This window comes from Choristoneura fumiferana, chromosome Z (genome assembly GCF_025370935.1).
Source record: "Choristoneura fumiferana chromosome Z, NRCan_CFum_1, whole genome shotgun sequence".
Classification (NCBI taxonomy): domain Eukaryota; kingdom Metazoa; phylum Arthropoda; class Insecta; order Lepidoptera; family Tortricidae; genus Choristoneura; species Choristoneura fumiferana.
Window position 1 is genome coordinate 7458958 of NC_133472.1, and position 12296 is coordinate 7471253.

Genomic DNA, 12296 nt, shown 5'->3' on the forward strand with positions numbered 1-12296 from the left:
GAATTTTTCGCCTACAAGTTGTCGACTCGGATTGACAAATTTTTAACGCTCTTCAATTTGATGTGCATTTCGTTCGAGTCTACCGTAGACCGGTACGAAATTATTAATATAGATTACATCCCAAGCATCTAGACATGGGTAATCTCAACTCCGCGAAGTGATCTGACTCACTAGATCCAGCTCCGGTGTCGGTACCGAATCCGCTTATTGAATCCGACTCCTTTATTGACTCCGGTTCTTTCGAGCGATTATTAATTTATCTATGGCCGATGCGGCCCGGCTCGGTTCGGTAGGTACCACGGGTCAAGGTACTGCAGGGCTACTCCGAAACTCGAAACTCGAAGTTCGTGTCGTGCGGTCCCTCTGACACTTATACTATTTAATACGAGAGCGAGAGGGACCGCACGACACGAACTTCGAGTTTCGAGTTTCGGAGTAGCCATGCCGAACTGAAGTACCGATTCGTTTCGTCCTTTTAATGTTGAAAAATTCTAAAGTTTATTTTTCGGCGTTTTAACTCAACATTTTCAGCTTTATCGCTATAATGTCGCGTAACCGAGACCCTAGAAACAGGCGTCGAGCGACTGCATGTGGCCGCACCTTGAAACAGCAATTTGCTTTGCTATTAAAAAAACCGGCCAAAAGCGTGTCGGACACGCCCGAAATAGCGTTTCGTAGCCAATACGAAAAAATTAAGTAATAGTTTTCTACGGATTTCGTATTCTGTACAGAATATTCCAAGTTTAGGTATATTTGATACCTTAGGCTGCTATTTACTCTTAAACTACTAATGATTCTCAAGAAAACTTAACCATTATAGTTTTCTTTAATCCTGAATTTTTTCAAATTTTTCCACGCATCGGTTTAGATTTTAGAGGGGTGGGGGGGGGGCTCGATTTAAACGAAAATTTGCACTTTAAATATTTTGCAAACAAACCACAGAATCGAAAAATCGTTTTAGCAACCCCCTAATGATTTTAAAAGACCTATACTATACTATATACTATACTATCTAACCCACATCGGATGAGAAAAAAAAAAACACCCCACTTTACGTCTATGGGAAGTACTCTAAAAAAATTTTATTTGTCGGCATAGTTTACATAATTTTGCATATTCGTGACGGACGGACAGACATGGCGAAACTATAAAGGTTCCGTTTTTGCCATATTGTCTACGGAACCCTAAAAACTGTGGGACAAAGGAAATGTTATACCTACATACAGCCGTGTTTTCCTTTCCTTTTGTGGATGACACACAAAAGTTATCGATCGGCGATCGGCCAAATTACTTTGACTTTGAAGCTGCCATTTTTTTTTATTTAATCATGACCAAGAGTCCAAGACCGTGGGGTGGGTGTGGCCCTTGTCAGCCAGTGTGCCCACATGTGGCAAGACGTCGCTTTTTTGGCGACTTTTACTCTTTATTTAGTCTGTGACAGATTCAGAGAAGCCAGAAGAGCTGCAGGGCTACTACGAAACTGGAAGTTCGTATTGTACCGTCCCTGTCGCTCTCGTATTAAATAGTATAAGGGGGTGTTTCACCATCCACTAATTAGTATTAACCGACGGTTAAATGTGATGCCATCTCCGTCTATTCGAACAAAACAAATAGAGACGGCATCACACCTAACCGCCAGTTAGCACTAATCAGTAAGAGTAAGAGTAAGAGAGAGGATGAGAGAGAGGACGATGAGGAGGATGATGAGGGTGGGAGGGAGGGTGAGAGAGTAGGAGTAAGAGTTATTGTATTGTATTGTATTGTATCAGTGGATGGTGAAACAGCCCCTAAATGTCAAAGGGACCGCACGACACGAACTTTGATTTTCGATTTTCTTAGTTATAGTCTGTCAAAAAAGAGAATAAATTAAAAAGTGGCAACACTGTAGTGTCCTCCCTTTTTGGTTTGACAGGGTTTGAAAGGGATGCCACTACAGTGCTGCCTTTTTAATTTCTTCTCTTTTTTGACAGACTATACACTGCTGGGCAGCTGATACGAAACTTGAAAATTTAAATTCATATCGCACCATCCCTTACACTCGCGTATTATATAAGCATGACAGTAGCGTCAGCGGGATGGCAACATACGAAGTTCGAGTTTTGCATTTCGTAGTAGTATTCGAACTTCATATCTTGCTGTTACAGCGGGGCTATTTATTACGAATATTACGATGACATCATCACAAACCTTCACATTTATAATATTAGTACGAAGGAAAGGTTAGGAAGTAGGATAGGATTTCCAGATTTATAAAAGTTTGGCTGGATTTGCTTGTATACGCCAGCCTACGTTCGGTGGGTCGGATTTCTAATTTGATGTTGGCCACACAATAGCTAACCCACCAAACCATAGACCTATATTTGTATTTACTTCCTCTGGGCACCAAACCCAACCAATGTCAAAGTTGACAAACAAAGAGCAATATAAATGAAAATGTCTATATTGTTTACTATGTTATGTTTATGTATCACTTTAAGGAGACTAATTAAATTATAGTGTCTAAAAGTTTTCGCAATTGCCGAAGCATCTTTATTCTACATGAGTGTGGAAGTCGAGGAGGCGAACGAAACCCAACAACTGATGCAGAATGAGGGCGAGGAGGACGAGCCCAAGATCCCGCAAGCAGCCACATCCCCTGTGACAAGTAATAAAATGTCCAGCGGCGCCGCCAGCCTCACCTCGCGGACGCCTGGCCAGGTATTCGCCAGTACAGGCAACAACAGCATAAATGACTCAACCAAGGTTTCCATAATCAACGAGAGACGATTACACCGCGATCTAATGCGCTCCAATTACAACAACAGACCGAAACATATGCCGAAGGAAGCGCCAGACGTAAAGCACATGGAAAAGTCTCTTCTTGACCTACTAGATGATTTCCACACTGGTAAGTTAAGTGCTTTCAGTGCTGGGTGCAGCATGGAACAGATGATCAACATAAGGGATCAGCAGGAGCATTTGGCGAGGCTGCATTTCCGCCTCTGTGCTGATGTGGAGAAACCTACTGAAGACAGCTTCGACAAGTCCACCTCAAGGTTCAAAATGACGCAACTAGTACAAAGTCTGGAGCAGCTCTCGGCGTCAATAGAACATCTGCATTCAGATGGCAATTTTAGCAGTGCCAGTAGCAATAAATAGTTTAAATTATACTAGGCTCATGTATAAAATGAGTACAGATCTAATGAATAAGGCTTTTCCATTGTATTTGGTTGAAGAAGTTTAGATTATTATATTTATCAATTTCCTTACTGAAGTTTACTCAAGCTAATTGGGATACGAAGAATACAACCTTTCCCAATGAAATACAATAGCAAAACATTATTCACATCTGAAACTAAATTAAGGTGGGTATGAAAATAAGGAGTCAAATATTTGTTTTCTTGGAAAGGGTTTCCTGACCATGTGCTGTACATAATAAAATTCTGTGTACTGTGCCTGTCTATGCCTGTCAAACACATTCCACAGAACTTTTAATAAGCAATATAGAAAAGTCATTTAAAAATAAGAGATTTATTCAGTACTTAGTTACAGTTATGCATCGCAAATGATATAAACAATCAAAGATACATACTATTGAAAGGGTAAGTGACTCCCTTATCCTAGAGCCTTGAAGACTAGTCTTGGAAAACAAAAGACATTTATAGGGGTTACGGACAACAACCAATATTTTTTTGCATTAACCCAAATTTTAAGAAACCCTACTTTTTTTAAACAATGACAATAATGTTCAGATAACTGATAATCATACCTAGTAAAGTTCATGAATGGTGCGTTATGATTATGAGGCATATGTATAATCCTTGTTACCCATTACTAGATACTGCTGTGCTTAACATGTCTATGATAGGTGCCTCATATTTTTGGTTGTTGTGACATTTCTATTTCTCTTATTATTAGTTTTGTGGACAGCACAGCAGTGCCCTTGAAAGTGTTGACACACTAATTGATGTGCTGATTAAAGTTCTGTGTACTTAGATAGTGTCGGCAGGCTTATATTTACTTGGAGCAAATAAATAACTTATAAGAATAATATGCAGTAAATTTATCAGCACTTATGTACACAGGTGCTGAACATAATTTGAAACTTAAATTTAAATGCAATGTGCAATGATTTAGAAATATTATTGTTCCTTAAATTTTGGCTTTTAATGTTGTAGAATATTTGCTCTATTGCTCTTAATTTAGTATTTTAATGTCATGTTTATTATAAGGATAGTGTTATCACATAATTTGTTTAACTTTTGCTTTATAGTTTATGTGTTAGAAAATTAATCAAGAAGCAATATTGTTATATTCAGTGAACAAAATGAATACCTATTTGAAGCTATAGACGTTTTGTAACATTACCGGGAGTATAGAGCATGTATTGAACTGATGAAAGTGCCTCAGATTCCGTAATATTTTACCCGGACTATTGTTGCCAGTGAGAAAATAATTTAGATATTTAGACTAAGAAGTTTAGTTGCTAAAAACAAAAAAAATGAGTGTAGGTCATGAATGTGCAGAATCAAATTTCAATACCTACTTATTCAATACTTCATAGATTTTATATGGCAGATATCACTTACTAGCCAATTATCTGCAAGGACGATTTATTTATTTCAAAGCATCTATCATATCATTCGTAAACTATACAAAATAAAAAAATATTTAATTTTCAGGGATTTTGTCTTAGAAATATTGGTTGGTGTTTTAAATGTGTTTTTCTAGATCTAGCTTTATCTTTTGCCAATGCCCAGCAATAAACACTTCTAAGATCAATGTCTAATGCATACGCTTGAGCAAACTACCTATACTTGGTTTGGATAGGTATTTAACTAAATGTAAACAAAACAATGTTAATTGGTGTCTTAAATATTGAAATTCTATCTAAAATTTTACATTTCTGAATTGAAATATACTATCATAGTCTGGTTTGTATTACAATAATAGATAAGTAAAATGCTTAAAAATCCTTGAATATACCAAATCAGGCAGCTGAAGTTTGTTTACATTTAGGTAATTAAATACGTATCCACACCAAGCATAAGTATAAGTATGGGTAATAAAGATAGCATTATAGCAATACCATTTTCCTCATTTATAGCGCGACCATGTAAGGGGTTTTACCTCGGAACGAGAGATACAGCTAGGAACTCTATTAAAACCTACAAACAAATAATATTATTATATTTGTTGTAGATTAAAACTTTTATCTACACCCATATAGTAAATCCTCAATTATGCGTTCAGTAGCACGTCGGCACGCGCGCAGCGGGCGCAGCTCGTGGGGCAGACATACCTACCTAGTTCTCGTTAATGCAGGTCATTCTCAATGGTTCTTGAACACATGATAGAGGATTTAAGATATGGATATAGATAAAATATTGTATGCAACTGTACGTAATTAGGCCTTAAAACACTCATGTGACCCTATTATGTAACTCGGCTACGCCTCGTTTCATAAACCCACACTCGTGTTTTAAGGACCCATATTACGATACCGTTGCATAAAATACTATATTTTGGCATTTTAAAATGGTGTCGAAAGTCTCCTAAACCCTGGTGCGCGTGTCTTGATTATAATACGGTATTTGACTATTTTGTATATGTTTTATGAATTAAAACTACACAATGCCTGTTATCGAATAGAAAAACATTTTTTAAGCTAGGTACCTTTACAAATAACAAAGTTATAAAGGTTTGAAATTCAAGATTAGACAGAGAAAGACATACTGGCATGTGACGTCACACGCCAGTACCGCCATACTTGCTGCATAGAGAAAAGCGTTTGAGAAAGAGACAGGTATATAGACTTTTCAAAAAATCACTAATTCCAATTTTCTCTTCGCTAAACACTAATCTATATTTTCATAATAATATTAAGATATGGCAAAATCAGAAGTTGTCAAATACCGTATTAAGATTAAAGGTTACCAAAGACGATTTTTTTCAAACTTTCGCTTTCTATGGACTTAATCTCATTCTGAGAGGACGCCTGAGCCCAGCAGTGGGACGTATATAGGCTGGGATAATGATGATGATGGGTGTGATATTCCACCTACACTTGTTCCAACTACAAAATTGTAGAGCATAAAATTATCTAAAAAAGGGTGACACTCTTGACCGGTCCAGATAATACTGACCCTGTTTTTCGTGATTAGTGATTACGCTCATAGAAACTGACATGAGCTTCTATGGGCGTGTACCTACACAAAAACAGGGTCGGTATTATCCGGATATCCGGGCCGGTAAAGGTTTCACCCCCTACATAACACTATTTTATATGCTCTTGATTTTATGTTATTTAATGACATGACACATAAAGCACGCAGCACCCAGCCTTCTCACAGATTCTTTATTCTTCATCTCGCGGGAATTTCGGGAAATCTTGTAAATAGTTTTTGAACATGCATGAACATATAAAATTACTAGCTTTTGCCCGCGGCTTTCGCTTCGGTTATCGCGCACTGTTCCCTCTGGAACTCTGCATTTTTTCGGGATAAAAAGTAGCCTATGTCACTTTCTGGCACATAAAATATCTGTGTCAAAAATCACGTTTCGACGTGAAAGACGGACAAACATACAAACACACACTTTCGCATTTATAATATTAGTATGGATTTAAGCTCTACTCGTATAATTTTATAGCAGATGGAAACCATCGGAAGCGTGATATTTGTTAAGAAAACGATTTTCGTAACCTTTGATCTTGAATATCTATTTTAAGGCTGCGTTCCCACCAGAGATGTGCGAGGATTGTGTTTTTCATTAACCAATAGAAACGCTTAATTGACCTAGCTTCACTCCGCTCAGCTGTTTCCACTAGAGATGTGCGAGGATTGTGTTTTTCATTAACCAATAGAAACGCTTAATTGACCTAGCTTCACTCCGCTCAGCTGTTTCCACTAGAGATGTGCGAGGATTGTGTTTTTCATTAACCAATAGAAACGCTTAATTGACCTAGCTTCACTCCGCTCAGCTGTTTCCACTAAAGATGTGCGAGGATTGTGTTTTTCATTAACCAATAAAAACTAACGCTTAATTGACCTAGCTTCACTCCGCTCAGCTGTTTCCACTAGAGATGTGCGAGGATTGTGTTTTTCATTAACCAATAGAAACGCTTAATTGACCTAGCTTCACTCCGCTCAGCTGATTCCACTAGAGATGTGCGAGGATTGTTTTTCATTAACCAATAGAAACGCTTATTTGACCTAGCTTCACTCCGCTCAGCTGTTTCCACTAGAGATGTGCGAGGATTGTGTTTTTCATTAACCAATAGAAACGCTTAATTGACCTAGCTTCACTCCGCTCAGCTGTTTCCACTAGAGATGTGCGAGGATGTAAATTAAGCGTTTCTGTTCATGAAAAAAACATTCCTCGCAACACATCACGTGGAAACGCGGTCTAAGACGCGGGCACGATTGCCGTAATAAAGTTTTTCACGAGTTTTCAGTTTATTATCTTTCATTCCGAGGTTGGTAACTCTTAAATTGCCTGTGCGACTGTCTTGTATAAATATTATCGCTAAGTACCTACGCCTCTTTATACTTAGTATTTTTAGAGATAAAAAATGTAACCGCGTGTAGCCCTGTAGGAAATTTTGTTTTTAAATTATAATAAGTATTTCGATTTCATGCTGATTAGGTGGCATTAAAATGTTCCACACTATAAGTCCCCTTTCGTAAAAAGTTACAAGCCAGTTTTAGCAAAATAAATGTATGTTTTGTCTGTTAGTGGTAGTGGCAAATAATGTGGTTGCATATCAAAGATGCCTTAAGGACTGTTTATCCTTCCCTCATAATCATAAGTTCCTAGTATTCTATGCAACATTAAAGTCAGAGTCACAGTTATCTGGCATAAAGGCTGTTGTACAGTCGCCATTAGATATTTTGGAGCGGCCAAGGTGGTCACAAATATCGGGACATGCACTTTATTACTAAGCTATTAAAGTTCATTTTTCGATCACCTTGGCCGCTCCGAAATGCCTAATGGCGACTGTACCTACGACCTGTTAATTTAAACCCTAACGCGATTTGCATAAGAGTTAATTATCCAGTCGTGCATCATTGTCGTTCATTCCGGGCCCACAAAACACGGGGTTGTATATTAAAGCTTAAACGCATCTCCACATAAAATATGAGGAAGTTATCAGAGGGCGGTGATTATTTCGCGATAAACCTATAGCATAATCGATCTTTGTAATGTCTGTATTTTATTCGTAATTTAATCCTGTAGTAACTGAATTTATATTAGCTTTAGCTCGGAGGCAATTATTTTTGTCGACTCAGATGTCGGAAAGACAAGGAAATGTTAAGTTAAATAAAACTATTACAAGGATTTATGAATAAGGGGATATTCATTAAGTAACTACATTATACACCATACCACTCTAGCTTTTAGATATAGAAAAATAACTGCCTATTTTAAGCAAAATTTGTATCATAAACATGACAATACTGAACAAATACAAAGTAATGATAAATTATAACCGTTCAGAAATTATTTGGCTTTGAATTTATTTTTACATTATGTTTTTAATCAATGATTTGATCAGGTATCAATTTTTCTAATTCAGTAATGAAATTAGGCACGTTCAGATCGCAGATAGATGGAACCAAATTTATTTTCTTTGATATTTTTTATTTCGTACCTAACATTAATATTACGAAATAAAAAATAATAAGCATTTGCTGTCCAAACTATCCAACGTGAAAATGGCAAGGGCATACGCATGCGAAAGTTTCTGAGTAAACTTCAGTACAGTTTGATTAATTCGAAGTGAGCACTTGACAGATGGGCGTGCCTTCGGTCAATTTTCAACTTTGATGTCATACAAATAAAGCCATTTTTAGTATACCGCTACCCACGTTTACAAATTATGTAAAAACTATTTTATTTGTATGACCTCAAAGTTGAAAATTGACTGAAGGCACGCCCATCTGTCAAGTGTTATCCAAGTAATCGTACTGTAAGCAAGTTAAATATGAACTTTTCCGACAAAATACTATGGCAAAACATTATTCCATAGATCTGCACCACAGGCCAGGGTAAAGAAGAAGGGGTACACCTCTGTATAGGTAGTGCCACCAGAGTTGAGGTCACGCACACAAGAACATGTCATGTCATGTAATGTGACAGCGGGAATTTGTCATTCACCCATTCATTTGTCCTTTTATGAATAAAGGCAACTTTAAACGAGTAATTCTAGTACATATCGTCACTACTTTGAAAAAAGCTGGTATCTCAAAATCGATGATCTTTCCAAGTGAACTTAATGAACATTGTTTTAAGGGTCAAATTTGTTGACGTATTGATTTGAGATAAGAGATTTTTTCAAAGTAGTGACGATATGTATTATATATTTCGAGAATCTCGGAAACGGCTCCAACGATTTTGATGAAATTTAGTTTGAGGGGTTTTCGGGGATGAAAAATCGATCTAGCTTGATCTTATCTCTGGGAAAACGCTTGTTACCGAGTTTTAGCCCGAGCAAAGCTCGGTCACCAGGTACTTTAAACCTGTTCGTTATTATTATGTGCATGACGTCAGGACTCTTAATCTAATTCTAGGTGTCTTAGAAGCCTATCTCGATTGCGAGATTTCATTAAACTAGGTGGGGCAGGAGGCATGCCATGTATTGAGTTTGAGTAGAGGCAACGTGAAAAAAATAATAATTTGGTAACTGCAGTTTAATCATTGATATCATTCATTAAGTATAACATATCTAAGTTTACATTATACATAGCATAAAGTTAGGCTTGAGTAGGTTTTTGCCAACTAGTAGTACCTAACTACACAATTGTACGTTGTTCTAAATTAAAGCTTTATATACTTAAAATTATATTATCAATAAATTTCGTAAGGTTAAGGGCCTACCACTCACTTTAACCTTAACCCTTAAAAAGGTAGAGGCGATTTACCGACCACACGCATTGCTTTGGAAATTCAACCTTATTGCTTTTAAAATACGTCACAATATCCATTGTAATTGTTGAAAATATGACTAGCTCTAAAAATATATACTCAGCGGCACAAAATTTGGCCCACTCTCCATACAAAACTACCTATTATTGCATACATTTGAGGGCCAAATTTTTGCCGCTCAGTATACTTTCTCAGGTATGGATTTGTTCGCTGCTTTTGACTATGTGGTAGTATGCTCCAATAAATGGGGCCTTATTAAGGGTTAACCTAACCATTTTTACGCCAACATTTTTAACCATAACGGACAAATTTAAATTTTCTGTAGCTATAATTATAGAATCGACAAATTAAAATAAAAAAAAAATGTACACAGTACACATAGTATATATAACCAACCATAAGGTCAAGGATATGTACCTATGTATACCTTCACAACATAGTTGTAAATACATGTAAGTACACATCTTTTTACTGTGCCTATAAGGTGAATTTGATGTTTGCAACCTTGTTCCAAATCTTCCTTATTGGTTTCGCCTTATACAGAAGGTATGAATTAGAAAGTATTTACCTAAATAGAAATTTACAGAAATAATAATCACCATGAAATATTACCACAGCAAGCAAGTTGGTAGGTAATAAGTTAACAATCAAACATGTCTGCAGTAACATGTGTTTATACACAGTGCGCCAGTGTCGTAAGTCTAGAAGTTACCTACGCACATCAAGAAACTTAAAAGATTCTACTATAGTTAAATATGGCAAAAAAGTATATAAATATAACATTACCTACTCTAATTCCATCTTACTACTACAATTTCTCAATTCAATATTCAAATAAAATATTAAAAAGTATTAAAATTAAATACAGGTACTTTAAACTACCTCACACACCCCCATTCCACAAACATACAATTATTTATTATAATAATTCACCTACTCGTACAAGTACTTTTTCTCGAAATTTTGTGTTGTTTTGTTTTTCTTCAAATTAAGGAAAGTTTTCTGATTACTTACACGAGATGAGAAGTTTGAATAATCAACTCATAATAATTTTAAAACCTAAGTAAATAAAGCAAATTAGAAATAAGTAAATAATATTTGAGAAGCGTCTATTTATAAGGGCTTATATCCACTTATTATCCAAAACGTGAATGCAGACTACATAAAATGGATAATTTTTCAGGATTGTATAGGGTCCCAAGTTAAATTTTACTATACTGAGATATGTATATTATCTCTACTAGTCGAAACAAAAATTATGAAAGTATCTACGTTCAAACAAATGAATTAGATGTGCAAGTCTACCAATATAGGTATTTGAATTAAATTTAAGACTCCCCATGTCAAAATATTATGTAGTAGTTATACGCATGAACGCATGATATAAAAGTAACCTGTGGAGTTTTTCTGATTTCCCGAAAAAAGCTAACAGTGAAAATAAGCCCTTAACTTAAACTACACTACACATCGTAAGAATAACTATACCTATCAAAAATGTGTAAGAATCAATCATACATGTGTGATCTTAAGGCATTTTTGACCAGTAAGTACATATTAAATATCTTTATCTTCTTGTACAGTCGGCAGCAGAAGTGAATGAGCGGTTACGGAGCTCAAAATCTACACACGACTCCACTGCTAAGGTTTATAAGTGTTTAAATCATTTTTAACACCACAACTGCTCATTTACTTCTGCTGCTGAGTACCTACCATACACATTTCTAATTATCATTGGTAATAGGGCATTTGGATGGACAGGTACTTTTTTAAGGGCAAAAAGTAAATTGTTTAAGAAAATATGCATTGAAAATGATACCTCTAGATACAATCAATAACAATCAAATTTAAAAACTTGAATCATCTGATCGTTATTGATTGGTGATTATCTGATAATATAGTCTGATAAATTGACACACACCTAAATCGACCTTATGGTTAGTGGCATAAAGTTATTTTTGACGTCTTGGTTACGTACAGTCACCAGCACAAATATCTGGCACAATAAAGCGTGCATAAATATCTGATACGACTCTATCTCTAGGGCGGGTAGAACGTGTCAGATATTTTTGCGCGCTCCGCTGTGACAAATATTAATGCTGGTGGTTGTACATAAATATTTATCGCCTTGGCTGTACAATGTAAGGAGTAAAAATTGAGAATAAAAAACTTTATTAGGTATACCTGAAATATTTGCCAAATTTGGTATACTGGAGACTCTCTTGATCTGTCTGATATGATGCATCAGTTAGAAAGTTGTATTTTTAGAAATGACTGCACAATCATGCAGTTGCATAGTAGTATACAAGTAGATATTAATTAATTTTATTATTTTCTGTTTCTACCTACTTTTAGTGTAAGTAGTCTGTATCGAATAATTTTGTTTTGTCACT

General features: G+C 36.0%; 1 protein-coding gene across 1 annotated transcript; it reads left to right on the forward strand.

Annotated features, from left to right (window-relative positions):
* The first annotated feature begins 2194 nt into the window (after positions 1-2194).
* LOC141445354 (uncharacterized) lies at positions 2195-11813 on the forward strand. Its single transcript, XM_074111192.1, has one exon. It carries the CDS (start codon positions 2539-2541, stop codon positions 3136-3138), a length of 600 nt encoding a protein of 199 aa, XP_073967293.1. The 5' UTR covers positions 2195-2538; the 3' UTR covers positions 3139-11813.
* The last annotated feature ends 483 nt before the right edge of the window (positions 11814-12296 follow it).